We start from the raw sequence: 17,621 nt of genomic DNA, 5'->3' as shown, positions 1-17,621 counted from the left end.
GGCTGCTGACTGATCAGGGTGGTGGTTGCTGAAGGGTGGGGTGGCTGTGGCAATATCTTCAAGTAAGACAACTATAACATTTGCTGCATCAATTGATCCTTCCTTTCACGAAAGATTTCTCTATAGCGTGCAATGCTATCTGATAGTATTTTACCCACAATAAAACTTCTTTCAAAATTGGAGTCCATCCTCTCAAACCCAGCTGCTGCTTTATCAAGTAAGTTTATAGAATCTTCTAAATCGTTTGTTGTCAGTTCAATAGTATACACAGCATCTTCAGAATCTACACAGGAGTAGATTCCATCTCAAGAAACCATTTTCTTTGTTCAGCCATAAGAAGCAACTCTTCATCCATTCAAGTTTTATTATAAGACTGCAGCAATTTGTCACATCTTCAGGCTCCACTTCTAATTCTAGTTCTTACTTCCACCACATCTGCAGTTATTTCCTCCACTGAAGTCTTGAACCCCTCAAAGTCATCCATGAGGGTGGGGACCAACTTCTTCTAAACTCCTATTAATGTTGATGTTTTGACCTCCTCCCTGAATCACAAATGTTCTTAATGGCATCTAGAGTTCCAGAAAGTTCTCAATTTACTTTGTCTGGATCCATTAGAGCAATCACTATCTATGGTAGCTATGGCCTTATGAAATATATTTCTTAAATAATAAGACTTGAAAGTCAAAATTACCCCTTGATCCATAGGCTGCAAAATGGATGTTGTGTTTGCAGGCATGAAAACAACATTAATGTCCTTGTACATCTCCCTCAGAGCTCTTGGGTGACTAGTTGCCTTGTCAATGAGCAATAAATATTTTGAAAGGAATCTTTTTTTCTGAGAAGTAGATCTCGACAGTGGGTGTAAAACATTCAATAAGCCAGGCTATATACAGAGTGTAGTCATTAGGCTTCATTGTTCCATTTATAGAGCACAGGCAGAGTAGACTTAACATAATTCTTAAGAGCCTGGGATTTACAGAACAGTAAATGATCATTGGCTTCAACTTAAAGTGATCAGCTTCATCAGTCCCTAACAAGAAAGTCAGCCTATCCTTTGACATTTGAAGGCAGGCTTTGACTTCTCCTCTCTAGCTATGAAAGTCCTAGATGGTATCTTCTTCCTATAGAAGGCTGTTTTCATCTACAATGAAAATCTGTTGTGTAGTGGAGCCACTTTACTCAATGATCTTAGCTAGATCTTCTGGATAACTTGCTGTAGCTTCTCTATCAGGACTTGCTGCTTCCCCTTATACTTTTATTTTATGGAGATGCCTTCTTTCTTAAGCCTCATGAAATAACCTCTGGTAGCTTCCAACTTCTCTTCTGCAGCTTCCTCACCTCCCTCACCATTTACAGAATTGAGGACAGCTAGGGCCTTGCTCTGGATTAGGCTTTGGCATAAGGGAATATTGTGACTACTTTAATCTTCTACTCAGACCACTAACACTTTCTCCATATCCATAATAAGGCTGTTTTACTCATGTGTTCACTGGAGTAGCACTTTTAACTTCCCCAAGAACTTTTCCTTTGCATTCACAACTTGGCTAATTGTTTAGTGCAAGAGGTCTAGCTTTCGGACTATCTTGGCTTTTGACATGCCTTCCTCACTAAGCTTAATCATTTCTAGCTTTTGATTTTAAAATTCTTTCACCTTAATACTTAGAGACCACTTTAATAACTTGTATGTTTATTAGTTGGCCTAATTTCCTATTGTTGTGTCTCAGGGAATAGGGAGGCCCAATAAGAGGGAGAGAGACTGAAGAACGGCTGGTTGGTGCCACAGTCAGAACACACACAATATTTATGGATTAAGTCCACCATCTTACATGGGCACGGTTCACGGTGCACAAAAACAATTATGATAGCAATGTCAAAGTTCACTGTAACAGATCATGATAACAGATATAATAGTAATGAAGAAGTTTGAAATCTATTGTGAGAATTACCAAAATGTGATACAGAGATACAAAGTGAGCACAGGCTGTTGGAAAAACGGCACTGATAGACTTGCTTGACACAAGGTTGCCACAAACCTCCAATTTGTAAAAAAAACACAGTACTTGTGGAGTGCAATAAAGCAAAGCACAATGAAACGAGGTATGCCTGTATTAAACCTCTCAATCTTTACTACCACTCTAAGAGACATGCCCTACTCATTTTATCAATGAGAAAACTAGAATATAGGGAGGTTAAATACATTGCACCAGGTTATAAATTAGTAAGCGGCAGAATCATGATGAGGAATCAGTAAAGAGAAAAAACCCTTTTTTATGTTTGTGCAGATTTTCTCTACATAATTTGGACTTCCTTTATACAATTAAGCCAAGTGACTTCTCAACACTAAGAACTTTTAGATTCATCTTGTTCCCATCACCTTGTCTCACTCTTTTTCCTAGTGAAATCTGCTCTCATTTACAAGTTGTTGCATAGCTCTTGGCACTGCAGATAGGTTTTTGGTGACAAATTTAAAGCAAACCAACATTTTATAACAGGTGATTTGGTATTTAACCCCCTTAGTCTTCAAACGTACTTGTTAGGCATTTGACTTCCCGTAAGTGGGTGGACCTATATTCCACTGTCTTCCTGATTGGGGCTTGACTGTAACCTGGGCCTTCCCTGACCCTGTGTGACTGTCTCTAGCTTTTGGGAGTACCCGTGAGAGGTGCCATCGTCCAAGGCCTTCCCACTCACCTGCAGACGCAGAAGGTAGTCCACGGTGCTGATGATGATGTTCACGGTGGTGGTGTTGCCCATCTGAGTCCGCAGGAAGTTCTGAAAGTCTGAGACGACCAGTTCTGGGTCAGAGCCCATCCCTGGCACGCCCTGTCAGCTGGGCTCAGAAGAGACACACTAAGTGAAACGTCTTACAAGGACACCATGTTTGGGTTCTGGCAGATCCCAAGTTAGAGCTCTGCTCTGAGTCCTCCCAACCCACTGATGACAGAAACTGGACTTAATGAGCCCTAAGGGGCTAGATGACAAGGGCCGGGTAGATTCACCATCTGAAGATTCTGAAAGCAGCTCAGCCTTGGTGGCACTAAATAACATTAGCTATCAAGTTAAAGGTCATTTTATATAGAGTTTCTTATTGAGGAATAGGATGAACTGATGCCTTGAGTTAGCAACTGGTGGTATCAAACGGGGCATATTGAACTGAATTATAATTCTACACCTGCAAACGTCATTTTCCCTCGACAGATCAATCTGTTCCACTCACCACTGTTATGTCCCTCACAAAGTAACTGCAGGAATCTAAAGAGATCACGCGTGAACTCGTCATTCTGGAGGACTTTTTCACCTTGAAAACACAAAATGTCAATGAGTATTTGTTTGACTTCTTAACACAGAACACTTTGTAAGGTCAATGCCTACAAAAATGATAAAGAATTGTGTCAGAATGGTTTAGAAAAGGAACTTTGGATGAATGGTGATAAACTCGATAAAACTGAGCTTAGGCTGCAGAGCACAATGCCCAAGAAATGCATTTGTAACAGAAACAACTGGGATAGCGGCAGGAAATGGTTCACAGTCCATAACCCATGCTTTATAGATGGAAGACACTTCTTTAATTAAGCATCAAACCGCTGAGTTAAACTCGACATGCAGCCACCAGGCCTAAAATGTGTCTGCACCAAGGCAATTAAATGAGATCTCTTAGGATTTGCACACATGGTAGGAACTCAGGCCAGAAACTCAAACTTACCACGCTCACGAACAATGACTGGTGACAGGAGAAAAACAGAAGAATACAAAGTAAGAAAACCATAAACACCACGACAAAATGTCTTTAGTTAAAACTGGCTCTATGAACACATCCAGGCTGGATGTGGGCTTTATCTAAGCTACTGCTGGAAACATTTTGCTGAGCTGGATCAAGTCTTTGCAGATTAAGAAGCAGTAAGCATGGACTCTGACCAGAAATAGTTAATTAAGGTTTTAATCAGGAAGAGAATGGCCTTCACATTCATCAGCTACTCACGTGTTCCTTCTTCAGTCACCATCCCCAGGCCTTCAGCTTTATTCTGTCTCTCAAATGCATTCAAATCAAGGACACTTTTAATAGACAAAAGGAAACAAGGTTCAGGGCTATGCACACCGGGAAGGCAGCTGTCTAACGTCAATGTATCTATTGACTAAGAATATCCTGCCCCTGTATTATTATAAACAGACTAACACATTGCAGTGTGGTTGAAAGGCTCTGGTTCCTTGGCTTTGTGCCAAGCAGTGTTGTCTAAGAAGGCCGACAGCTCACAGACCTTGCCACATATGAGACGGATCGTCAACACTTGTGGTGACTATCATTGTTCATCCAGTTTGAGTCCTTTCCTACAGATGAAGATTTAGAAAGGCTCCCCAGATAAAGAAGGAATGATCTGTTTCTAAGATTTCTCAAGGAAAAGCTTATTTTAAACTGCCCTAATTAATGTTTGCCTCCCACCTTTACCTACTTCCTCGGAGAGTCACATGGAATCGTGGTTTCCAGTGCTTAGGATAAGCACTGATGGGGGAGCCACAGACTTCCAGAGTTGGAAGGGCCATACCCTTTGACGATTCCTGGATTGTTCAGGAGCCAACAGCAGCCGAGATCAAGCTTTTCTACAGGCAATGGTGTCCCTCGGTGTTTCTGAACTTGTGACAAGTTGGTCTCATTTTTGTCCCTACTTCCCCCAATCTTCCCATTTACAGCCCCTACTGAATTTTACTTAGCCAGGAAGCCCTAGCACAACCACAAAGCCTGACAATGAGCACACTGTATGATTGTGTTATTTCCAAGTAGGGCTCATTCTATTTTACTAACAGAGTCTAACTCTTTCCCCAATCAGAGAGATTTCATAGAATACAGAACACAGGTCTCAGAAGAATAGCCATATTCTTCTTAGGGAAGCCATGGCCAAATCCATTAGAAATCTGCAAAGCCCAGCCTTCCTGGTACCCTTGGGCAAAGAAAATGACGGTCAGACTGAAAAGACATTAGGGAAGAATTCAGCATCCCTTCTCTCTTTTTAAAGAGTCACATACATCCTGTAATTTAGGTAAATTTTAAACAGGAAACAGTGAAATCTCTATTGCTATCTTTGGTGTTGTTTTCCCAGATTCTGTTGGAAAAAGGCCCCACTCAACAACACAAAACTGTCATCTATTTCGGTTTTGCTATCAGGGGAGGATAACACAGAAAAGGACATTTGGACATAGTTGCTTTGAAGCAGCAGTTTGATCATGAATCTATGCAATACACATTTCTGATTCTTGCTCCATCCCTAAACACCTGTTTTGAATATTTTAATCTTTCTACTGCTTAAATATTTTACAAATATGTATTATTTTTATAATCATCAAGAACCATTACAATATCTTAAAACTTCTGTTAGAACTCAGATGGCATCTAAGTGCAAATTACCTGTCTCTCCAAGTCATCATTATAAATGAGTTTATCAATCTTAAGTATTACAGAATGCTGAAAGAACTCAGAAATTTAATGGACAACTTCATGAGCAACATGGAACTGAAGTGCCGTGATTTTTGTCATCTCTGAGTTCACATGCACTATTTTACCCTCAGTGATTGAGGTCTGGCAATATTGCATTTTCTTTTTCTGGGAGAGATAATAAACAAATAGACTATAGGTGGAAAAAATTTATAGAGCTGAGAATAAGAGACTGTCTTACAGCTCAAATATGCTCCCTTCTGCCCCCAACATTCACCCAAATAAGGTTAGCAAAATTATGAAGTCTATCAAAAGAAAAGATGTCCTTCCTCTGAATTTTCAAATGAAAAACATAATATTCCATTTTAAAGCCTATTAATTGGAAACAAATAAGCTAATTAAAAATTTGATTTCTTTTAGAATGAGTTGCAGACTATTTAAAATACACACAAATCTTAGAGAGTAAGCTGACTCTTTTCTTAGAAAGACTGCTGGCTCATTTCTGAAATGAACAAGTATAGTGACCTTATGACTCTTGGTTATGTATTGTTTATTTGTCACAGGGTTCTGCCATGAGGGGCAGCTTACACAGCCTGGTAATATAAACTGAAAGTTTAAAGCTTTGGTTTTTAGCTATATCAAAATGTTCCCGTGCCAGGATGTACCTCTGTCAAAAAGGATGTGTCAAAATATGTAATCCCCACCCCAAATACCCATTCAAGTTCAAAGAGTTGTTAAGGATAAAAATTAACAAAGTACTGAATGGGTCTAGTTAAAACATAACCTTGAGTCATAGTTTTCCCCCTTTTTTCCCTTCTTTTCTGGTCTGACTTTTATGGGCATATATATTTGAGGAGCCACTCAAATGTACACCCTGAGCCTCGTAGGAAAACAATATAACAAAAAAGGAAGTAAGGAAGGGTGACGGGGAAACAACACCAACAACAGCAGGGAAGTGTGTTTGTGGCTAATGGAGATGACACTTGCCCCTCTGAATGCTATTTGAATGCAAACCTGAAGGCTGGAGCAGCAATACTCACTCTCTTAGCTTTCTAAAGCAGGTGACTCCTCTGCCAGTAATTCCACGGTAGGACAGTTTATTTTGTGTTCCTTCTACCCAACCCCGCTTTCCTTGCATAGGGAAGAGTTTTAAAAATGCTATGTGGTTTTCTCCTATTTACCTGCAAGACTGCATAAGACCAGAAAGGCTTTGAAAGAATCCAGCATCCTTTTTCTCCTTGAGGTAATCTAGCATTTTCTGTGGGGGAGACACATTATAAAGGGAAAAGCAATGAAAACTATGCCACAAATGCTGACCCTCCTAATCCTGATGGAGAAGCGGCAAATCCCCAGACACACAGGCACACTGAGCCGGACGCTCTACCTGGGGAATCAGAGTCTCTTGGGGTGGACCATGTTTATTTTATAAAGGTCCATTGGTGTTCCTTCTAGGGCAGAATTAACATTCATGGATTTACCGTCTGAAGTCTCTCCTATTTGGGAACAAGCACCAGAACTGTGATGAAGTAGTGTTCAATTTTACTGAGATATAATCTGAATAGCTCATGCTAGGAGTTTGGCAAACAGGACTACAAAGAGTTTAGGCAATAATGAACCTAGCTGAAAACTCAGTATTTCCTTCACAATGAGACTTTGTTTCCTTTGTTCTCTGTTCCTGGGAGGGCAGGAATCATGTCTGACATCATAAACATTTTGGTTTGTCAAAAAAATAAATAAATAAAAGGCTCTGCAAGAAAGCCAATTGATAGCTAATGGTGGAAGAGAGGGAAAATGAGGGGTGATCTAAAAATGGTAGTTCTTAATGAGAAGTTTGTTTGAGATGAATGAAAGGCTGGGAAAAATCATATGTAATAATGATAGCTATAAATTTGGAGACTCTCAAAGGCCCTGGGTTATAACCCTCATAAATGCAGAAGGTCTGTTTGAAATTCCACTTTCTTGTGCACACAGCTGCTTTTAGCCAGAGCCGGGAGTGCCCAGGAGATAATGGTGCACCCCTGTCTTCTGCAGTCAGCTCCAGTTCAGACTGTTGAATGAATACCGTGTGCCAGCCCCTCAGCTCTGTGCTGCAGTGTGTCGTCTCACCTAATGTTCACTAGAATGTAAGTTGCATGTCGGCGGAGGTTTCTATGCAAGGCTATACCCTTGGCCCTTACAGCAGAGCCTGGTGTGGTCGACAATCAGTAAACAGTTGTTCAATTAGTGAATGAACAAATGCATGAATGCATGAAGAACAGGTGTGAGGGATTACCAATCTCAGTTCACTGATGAGGCTCCTGGATCACAGTAAGGCAGCTAATAAGTGAAAGAGCTAAAAGAAAAATGTAAGGCCTAGGAAACTTCTTCTAGGGTATATCTATGTAGAAAAGCATCTACTGATGAAAAACCTAAATGTTTTTGTCTTTGATCTTGGGTAAAATCTCTTTATTAAGTATACATTTGCGTGTAGACTTTCATCCCTGGTTTTATCCGTGTCTCCAGCTACTCTTTTATAATTGGCCACTAAGGACAAACTCAGCTAAGTGATTTTGGGTGGCCCCCCTCTGTAGCAGCCAACGCCTCTTTCTTGAAGTGTGACAATTGTCAAATAGGAACACCCCAGGGACCCGCACATTACCTGCTGCACACCAGTGTTGCCTCCATTCAGAATGGCGATCCCCAGCTTCAGAGTCTCAACCACCATGGGGCTCATCTCACCTGCCAGGGTGAAGATTCGATTCAATCACCAAGAAGACAGATGGCAAATCGCACCTACTGGGCTTTATCAGGACTCCTTAATCACGCCTCTGTGTCACAGCATGATATCTCTGTGCAAGTTCCACAGACTCATCCAGAAACTAGGCACCTCACCTTTGCTGGCGCTTATCATCTGAAGGACCATCTCGGCGGTACCACGCTCATGCAGCCGAGCTTGCTGATAGAGGGTTTTCTGTTTCTCCATCTCTTTCTCCTGGGAAAAAAAATCACAGGAAAAGATCGATTCCCCATCCCCTACCAGGGAGTTCACCATGGTGAGCTGAGAGAGGGGATCTTTAGCTGCCTAAGGAACACAAATACACATGCAACACACATCATTTTGAACAGAGCAGACCCCTGAAATTTATTTCCGGACACTATCCAACTTTCCAAAACTGTCAGCCCATAACACAGCCCATTCCTTCTGGATACTGTAATTATAGGATGCAACCGAACATGAAAATGTGTTTGTTTTCAGTGTTCTGTCCCACAGGGAAACCTGCCGCGGCGTCAACTTGAGTACCTGTCTGAATGCAGGCAATGCCTGCTCGTCTGGAACGCTCAGACCAAACACTTTTTACCAGACATGTGTTACTGGAATGTCAAACCTCTCCAGACTGTAATTATATTCATTGACTTCTGCTGCGTCCTGTTGTGTACTTTGTTTATAAAAGAGTACAAGTAACCTAATATAGTTTAATCTTGGGACCCTCAGGGTCCTGCACTGCCTCAAAATAAAAATGACTAGAAATGTGCATTTATAGAATCATAGTGTAAAAACCATTCCAGTGTCTCCATTGCTCTGATTTTTCATTTTGGATGTTTGAATTTGTCCTTGTACAGCCCTGTTGCCACAGTAATTGAGCAGAATTCCCCGCAAGAACAAACCCAGTGAACTGGTTGCCGACTGGCACACTGCCTGCTACCTGTTGTGGGTGGACGGACGACAGAACCAGAGCTGATGTGCGCTTTATCAGGGCAGGTTTGCCAACTCAGGCTGTCCCGGGGGTGGGGTGGTGAGCCCCATATACTAACGTCAGCGCCCACCTCTGAAGGCCCGGCCTATTGGCCTTGGAGGGTGGCCCTGTTTTTAACCTTCACAAAAACTTACTTCAAAAGTTTTTTCCTTGTCTTCTTCTTCTTCTTCATCCTCACCACTTTGACAACTCTGGATTCCGTGGAGCAGAAAAAGGAGGACACAGACAACCAAATTAAAGGTGAGTCTAACAAACACAGTTCTGTTCTAGTCTGCAAGGGCAGGGGATGGGACATAATTCACAGGCACCTCAGGACCTCAGCGCTGTGTAAAGCTGGGAACACTTTGACTACAGCAGGGCAATGTTCTATTCTAAATGCCATCTTTGCAATTACCAAGGGGTTCAGAAATGAGAACACTGAGATCACATCATCAATGGGGATCTGTCTGGCTTAACCGTAGACCTGAACTCTTCTACCTTAGTAAAGTTCTGGTGTAAATGGGACACAGGAATGCAGGGAGCTGCCACATTCTAGGTACAGCCGTGGGGGTATGGCACCAAAATTGGGGACATCTGGGAAGTGAATCCTACAGTACCCCTTCCCACTGTGGCCTTGTCATGCAGCTAAAGGAACACGTGCTCCCATACCTCAACATTTCTGCCTGACATGAAAGCTTCCCATTTGAGGAGCAGTTCCCTTATCCACTCAGCATTCCAGATGTCACCATCTTTCTAGGTGACATCTTTTTAGGTGACATAGGACATCTCTGGTCACTCTGCCTCTTCAAGAACACCAGGAGCTCCCTCTAGTTTCTAACCCTGTTTCCTTTACGTGCAGATGTGTTTGAGTTGTCATCTTCTGAACATTGACTGGAAACACAAGGGACTTCTGCATGCCTAAGCCCCAGGTAGCTGGCTTTAGAACTGTCATGGGAACCTAGACACCAGCACCCACTGTTTCTGCAAAGCCTCAAGGTTTCCTTAGGAGGACAGTGGGTGGTTTACTAATGTCATCCTTATGGCACACGAATTGTGCAATGCCTGGAACTGACATCATGACGAAGTTCCAGGCCTGCTTTCCAACATAACAGTTTCCATGTGCCTGAGGAAGTCTAAGGGAAGACAGACAGACAGACAGACAGACCAGAGACGATGGCAGAAAACCCAGGTGTACCTTGGCCATCATGCTGCAGTAGGAGGTGTACAAAGGGTCGTCTTCCAATTTGCTGGAAAGAATGGAGGACATATTTAGCAGGCTACTCTTTAGACCTCACAGAAAAGACTAATAGTCACATAAATATCAAATTATATGTTCGAGTAAATTAATTAAGAAATCTCCTCCCCCACTCTGATTCTTAGAAACCACTCTGAAAATCTGAATCAGCATTGGCTTGACATGGAATTCAGGGATGAAGGTTACAGTTTCAGGCTGTCTGATCTTCAGCTCTGTGTCTGGTATTACAGTGAGAGGTCTGGGGCAGATGTAGTTTCCCTAGATGTCTCTTGATGACCAACAACAGGGCAGCAAGGAGGGCTGCTCCAGTCTTGCTTCCCTTTTCCACCCTCTGCCGTCGGAGAGAGGAAGGTTTGGGAGGACACAGCCGTCCCTGGTGTCGTGGTGGTCTGGTGGTGCTGACCTCCTCTCTGTGAGAGCATTGCGGCTGAAATGGAGGATGATCTGATGAAGTGGGTCAGGTTGCTTTTCCGTCTCTTCCTCTTCCTCCTCTTCCACCTTGGGAGATTTCTACACAAACCAACACAGACAGGTTTTAGGTGTGAATTTCATCACATGCTACGCAGCTGCATGCGAACAAAGAGAAGGCAAAGCGCAAGGCACAGAGTGCATCAGACTAAAAGCACAAAAAGAAACCACCATGTCACGTATTTATTTCGGGATAGAAGCCCTAAGGAAGCAAGGTTTGGGATATACATATATGTTTTTTTTCCAGCCAATCAAATAAACATTCCAATTTTAGGTTAAAACAAAAGAAAAAGCAAAAGGCTGACCATGGGGAAGAGCTACAGACCTCAATCAGCAGAACTCTCATGCAAGCTCTGGGCACCCGAGTTCAGGAGGGCACCCTGCAGAGTCACCCGAGAGACTGGGTCTCTCGGGCCAACATCTGGCATTTCTCTTGGAGAGCTGGGCTGGAGATGGCGGTGGGGCAAGAATTATTGGCTCTTATACTATTCTAGACTCAACGCGGTGAAACATTTCTTCTCCCTTTGAACCTCACTCTTGATTCTAAAATTCTGGTTGCTACCGAGAGCTGCCATCCTGGAGCTGCTACCTTGCACTTCTCTTATCACATCTTTTCTCTGCCTCCTTTTACAGAAGGGGAACTAGAAGCGGATGCCTGAGGTGAAAGTGAGTTTTCTAGCAGTAGCGGAGCCAGCAGGGGGGACCATATTCAGTAAACCAGTGAGAACCGCACAGGTTGTGTGAGTGGCTCAGAAGTAGTAGAGATGGGAATGGTACGCACTGTTCACCTCACACTAAGCAAGAAACTAGGAAAACCAAGGAAGTGTCTTTCTCATGGACAGGAGAAATGAAGGACATGAAGACAAATGGAAGAAAAATGAGGGGAAAAGGCTTAAAAAAGAGAGAAAGAGGAAAAGAAACAGAGGGTGATAGGGAAAGACAGAAAGACATGGAAAAGTGAACATGGGAAACACAGGGCAAGACTAATGGAGTCAGTAAGAGACAAGAAAAAAGGAAAAACGGGAGAAGTGAGAAGGAGAAAAAGAACCGTGGGCTGGCCAAAGGAGAGGAGGGTTTCTTTTATTTCTGACCCTGGAAGAGGCTCTGTGGTGCCCCTGCAGTAAGCATTTTCCCCTTGCGTGTCATTTTCAGTGGTTTTAGAGGATGAGGTCTGTCAGAGACGGGGCACGCTACATTTCCTGAAGGGCCAAACACAGAAACGTGAGATGCGGGAAGGGTATTCGGATGCATCTTCCCCAGAGCGGAGCTACTGATAGGAATGTGGGGCTTTGGCTGGGGCGGCCTCCTGCAACCAATGGTGCTCAAAACTTCACTTAGCATGAACTCCCCATGACACTACTGTGCATCTCCGGAAATATTAGTGGTTAACAGTGATGACGATGAGGATGAGAATAGTATTAGCACCTCCAAGTGAAAATTCATCCTCTGGCTCTTATGACCATTAGCAGGGCCTCCCCTGAGAATTTACACAGTTAGTTCCTTTCGAATTTATACACTTGATTCTTGTGAATGTTTAACTGTTACAAGCACACACATGAATACAAAAATCAAATTCATTCACACCCGTATCTGCTCCCAGTTGAGTCAGTACTTACAGCCAAATCCTGAACTAGTTTCTCTTCAAAGGAATACTCCTCTGTTTCTATCCAAAATCTCTGATAGCCATGGAGGAAGAGGTTAATAGAGCGGTGCCTGAGCGGAAGGGGTGAGAGTGAGGTCAAGGGGGAACCGTGGAACATGTTCTTTTAGTTTGGCAGTTAATGGTTAGTAAGCGGGACAGACTTTTGTACAATTCTTATCTTCTGATTGGTCAGGGTGGCCGGTAGCACACCATATACATTCATTTCAAAGAAACCAGAACCTTCTACCGTGGCGGTTCCTGAATATTGGAATACCTTCTGAAAATAACAATGGTTAGTGCAAGACATGGTGGTAACTGTCATCCTACTCTGGTCTCACAAGGTCTTCATCCCATTTCTCCTCTAATGAGAAATATGTCATTAGGCTAAGTGACAGTCCTGACGTGTTTGCTTCATATGGCAGTTTAGTTACTCCTGTAGGCTGAGCACCTGCCCAGGTAATCTAATCTAAATAATGCTGACAGTGAGTGGTTTAGTATCAGACATACTGGAAACATCAAAGTGTGGCTTTATTTTGTTCTCCAAGTAACCACACCAGCAAGGTGCTCCCGCTTTTACTTAGCAAGGAAAGGCTGGGGCATGTTATGTCATTAGCATGTTCTCTGTATGCCTGGTGGATTCTAGCTATGTCCCTGGTATCTGGGAACACTGAATAACTGGCATGAACCACTCCTCATAAGCCAGGATTGCTTTCTAGGAACGTTAGCCACCTTATAGGAGCTAAGCGTGGCCACTGCTATACGTGAGGAGTGCGGTGAACAGGAGAGGACAGGAAGACAAAGGTCATTATCAGAGTCATTAAGACCTGGTCGTGGTTTTTGGTAGAAGACAGTCCCTACCATCTTTCTTCAAAACCTGACCAATCAGAGTTCCTTTTAAAAATTGCACAAATTTGTGTTTTTTATGGTAACGTTAAATCATGGTCAAGAAAGGAGGAGGGTGCAGAGAATGGGCAGGTCTCTCCACAAGTTACATTACCATTAAAATGGGTATAAGCCTGTCATATTGAGTTTTTTCATTAACCTTTTCCAGCCAAACCCGTTGAAAGGTGCTCAGGAAGAAATTGTTAATTTTGTGTCTGGAGAAAAGCATACAGGTTTTCTTTTAAAAACTAACATCAGAGAAACAGTTTCCACATAACAAATAAATCCCAGTAGCCCTTTAGTTTGGAAGAGTCACAAAGTGGAGAAGAGGGGTTGTCTCCATCATCAGCTTCTTAGTTAGCTGCTATGAAATCTACTTACAATCCTCCGTGCAGAGAGAACACCCAGGACAACTGCTCTGGAACAACTGGGCTCGGGTCGCCATGTTCCAGCAAGGACATGGTGAATCCCCAGACTTACTCGTACCCATACAGAGGTAGAACTGCTGAAGGAACAGCCTAAATTTGTAAGGATGGTACTAACATTTTCAGTGGATTTAGGAAAAATGCTTGTTTTTGAGAGACATAATTTCTGCCTAGCTGTCCTGGCCCTGGAGACATGTGCTTAGAGCTGAGCTCTTCTGGAGGCCAAGTTAGCACCGCAGCAGGGAGAAATCACAATCAGAGAGGGAAGCAAACACTTTCTGATGTTCCACCACTTCCAGAAAACTAACAAAAATCCTGTGCTCTTTTAATTTTTCTACTGGGCTCTGAATTTCACTTTTCTGTCAGGACTGTAGCAGCCTTCATGCCCATCACTGCTTAATTTTTCAGCTTTTTATTCATGAATTCTACTTGATTTGGTGGTGCTTCATTCCCTTTCAAAGACAGTAATCTGTTTTCTCAAGAGAGACCCGTTGGAGCAGGTGTGTGTTTCAGAGGCCATGATTCTTAACCATCTTCAAAGACCCTAACAAGGAAGGCCCAGGTGGCCAGTTGGCTCAGGACGAGGTTATAGGATACTCTGGACAAATCATGGCCAAGATCCACAATTTGATGAAAGCAAAATGTCAAGTATAGGAATGGTCCTTTATCTGATATTCCAAAGAAACTCATTTATTTACACGAGATTCAGAATATGCTTGTCCAAGTCAGTTTTCTTTCCTGAGCAGGCGAGAATGTTCCTATTGATTTGAAAGTTGATGAAGCAGAGGCTGATATTCAATCACCAGCTTTGTTTATTGATCATAGGCTCCACCATAGCAGCTCTGAGATCAATCTGAGGATGGGAATGTTGCCAAGTCACCAAAAACACTGAGTCAGTCTCAGTGGTCATCGCTGGCTCAGTCTGTCACTGACACCCTCCCCTGTGTTGACACAGGATGGGTCACAAACTTTTCAGAAAAGCCCTCGCGTATCTTTTACTTCAAAGTATAAGCTGAAACACCCAGTTAAAGGCATCGTGCCCCTGACAGGTCTCTTGGGACATCTCTAGCCTTTCTGTATCTTGATAGCAAATATGCATGCTGAAAGATTCCCAGGTTACATTTCTGTTCCTGCTGAGGAAATGGTAATTCTTCTGTCACCTGTGCCTGAGAGGAGAAATACTGTTTGATCTGCTGATGGAATTTGGGGTGAAGTGTTTTAAAAAACACTCCCTTTTTCCAGAAGCCTTTACATCCTCACAGAGAATTCCACCTGAGCAAAAGTAGAGGGTCTCCATAAGTTTACTTGGCTGACTTAGTGCAAAATGGTGAGCTGAACGGGCATGGCTGCTAGGGACTCTCACCTGGTTTCAGATTTTATGCTTACTTTGATGGCCTTAGCAGGCCCTTATACTACATAGACTGCTGAAGCTCCATAGGACAAGGACGCCAATTTCTGTTCCTTAGATCAAGAGTGTAAGGGCCAGAAGAGAGCACAGCTCTGGGAGGATACCTCAATTCTCATCACTGGCTCAAGTGCCAGAAAAAAATGGCAGAATACTTACCTGGGCAGGTTGTAGAGAGGGGCCATCCTGAAACAGGCCACCACTGCCCTTTTCCGCTGCTTTGACAACAGTTTGTGCCAGACAGCCTTCTTGGACCTCAAAGGCTGCTCCACCTGAGAAGAATTAACATGGGTAGGTATTGGCTGATCTTCTGGTGGCCGAAGACAGTCATCTGTAGCCCAGACTTCTTGGAAGAATTTTGGCTTCTCAGCCATAGTGAGCAAAATGTACCCAGTGGTAGCTGATTCAGTTTGTGAAGGTCTTAGGTTTTCTTCCTTCTCCCAACTGCTTTTAGCCATTTATTGCCTAATAGCAGCTTTACAAATGCTAGGGGACTTAAATGGGTCATCTGAGCTAATGTTAAAATTTGTACAACACTGGAAGGGGAAGAAATTGAGGGGTATCATAAGGCACCAAGATGATACTTGGGGGTGACCTGGGATTATCCTTGCTTCTTGTTTTCTCAATCTTACATATAAGGGCCCTTGAAGCTGAGAGCTACGTGTGGAGAGGAGATTTGTCTTCCCCAGGGTGGTCTGGCTTCCTCCCTCCTCAGAGCAGATGCTCCTTACCTGCTCCAGGTGGAAGACAGCTGCTGAAATTCTCTGCACACGCTCTACTGTCTTCTCTGGATTAGAAGGTTCTTCACTCTTCAGAACATCCTTGTAGAGATTCAGTTGCCATTTTACAGCTGGGTCGTCAGACTGGAAAGTGAAGCAAACCCATAAGATGAGCAATTTCCTCTACTTCATACTGAAAAAGCCTTTTACTCCTACTATGGTTCCACAGAAATCAAGGCTCTCTTCTGTTATTGCTTCTCTCATTTTCTCTATTATCATTTCCTGGAACACTGTAGATGTTATGTAGGAACTTCTCACCCTAGCTTCCATGTTCATTCTGTAACATTTTCCATCCCTTTCTCTCTCTGTGCTGCACTTTGGATAATTTCTTTTTTTTTTTTTTTTTTTTTTGAGACAGAGTCTCACTTTGTTGCGCAGGCTAGAGTGAGTGCCGTGGCGTCAGCCTAGCTCACAGCAACCTCAAACTCCTGAGCTCAAGGGATCCTCCTGCCTCAGCCTCCCGAGTAGTTGGGACTACAGGCATGCACCACCATGTCCGGCTACTTTTTTCTATATATATTTTTAGCTGTCCATATAATTTCTTTCTATTTTTAGTAGAGATGGGGTCTCGCTCTTGCTCAGGCTGGTCTCGAACTCCTGAGCTCAAACGATCCGCCCACCTCGGCCTCCCAGAGTGCTAGGATTACAGGCGTGAGCCACCGCGCCCGGCCTGGATAATTTCTTTAAAACAAACTTCTAATTTACAAATTCTCTTTTCAGTTGTGTCTAGCCTATTTTTTAATCCATTTATTAGTTTTTAATTTTAATAACTACTTTAAATTTTTATAATCACTATGATGTCTTTTTTAAAACACATCCTCCTTTTAAACAAATAATGTCCACGAATTCCATTGCTTCCTTTAACTGTTTTAATTATGTTTATGTTTAAATCCCTTTCTACAGCTCCTTATGCTTGAATTCTTTGATTCATATGCTGACCCTCTAAAGGTGGTAGATTTCCTTACATGCTTCGTAAATTTTTTTTAAAATATGAGCTTGTCTTCAGGCAGAGCTTTATTTATTGCCATTCCAGCCCATATTTTAGGAGGTAGAGACTCTCCAAGTGGTTCAATGGTTGTTTCTGCAAAATATTCATGCGTTTCACTGGTTCAAGGCTAATTTTATGTAAGTTTCTCACTCTGCATTTATGCACATCATGGGTAATTAGATTCCATGCTCCTCTTTCTTTAAGATTAAAAACCCCAGGCCCCAAGATACCCATTTGGCCTGGAGAACTCTGAGTTCTCCCAACAGCCTAACTTCTCCTCATTACCATAATTTAGAGTGTTTTCTTTCTTCTGGCACTTCAGATTTCTTTTCATTGCCTTTTTTTCTAGTGTATTTTATCCACCTTTCCTATGTGTTTGCGGTGGAAAGGAGAGGTGTTGTGTTCATCTTAGGGCATAATGTATCTGAGGAAAGAGTTGTTCAGATTCACAGGCCTGGAAAAATCTCACATCACCTTTAAAGTCAAAATTATCTATTTTTTTTTATTATACCAACTCGGGACACAAAATTATTTTGTTTCAAAATCTCTCTAGAGAAGGAGGTGCTAAAATTTCCCCCAGGCATCCATTTCTCTGTTTAACAAGATTTACCATCAGTAAATTCTGACACCTAATCCAAA

At 42.6% G+C, this 17,621-nt stretch overlaps 1 protein-coding gene across 1 annotated transcript in view; it reads right to left on the bottom strand.

The window, feature by feature from the left end:
• The window catches only part of RYR3 (ryanodine receptor 3), a 342,229-nt gene that overhangs the window by 33,236 nt on the left and 291,372 nt on the right, over positions 1 to 17,621 (bottom strand). Inside the window, 13 exon segments of the mRNA XM_069492266.1 lie at positions 2,692 to 2,780; positions 3,218 to 3,298; positions 3,704 to 3,721; positions 3,980 to 4,053; positions 6,607 to 6,683; positions 8,064 to 8,143; positions 8,297 to 8,396; positions 9,294 to 9,350; positions 10,334 to 10,385; positions 10,797 to 10,903; positions 12,478 to 12,574; positions 15,375 to 15,487; positions 15,947 to 16,078. Of these exon segments, the coding sequence (XP_069348367.1) occupies positions 2,692 to 2,780; positions 3,218 to 3,298; positions 3,704 to 3,721; positions 3,980 to 4,053; positions 6,607 to 6,683; positions 8,064 to 8,143; positions 8,297 to 8,396; positions 9,294 to 9,350; positions 10,334 to 10,385; positions 10,797 to 10,903; positions 12,478 to 12,574; positions 15,375 to 15,487; positions 15,947 to 16,078 (1,077 nt within the window).

The sequence above is a fragment of the Eulemur rufifrons genome, chromosome 2 (genome assembly GCF_041146395.1).
Source record: "Eulemur rufifrons isolate Redbay chromosome 2, OSU_ERuf_1, whole genome shotgun sequence".
In the NCBI taxonomy this organism is placed as follows: Eukaryota; Metazoa; Chordata; class Mammalia; order Primates; family Lemuridae; genus Eulemur; species Eulemur rufifrons.
Note: the sequence above shows the minus strand (reverse complement) of the source record. Positions and strands in the feature narration are given on the sequence as shown.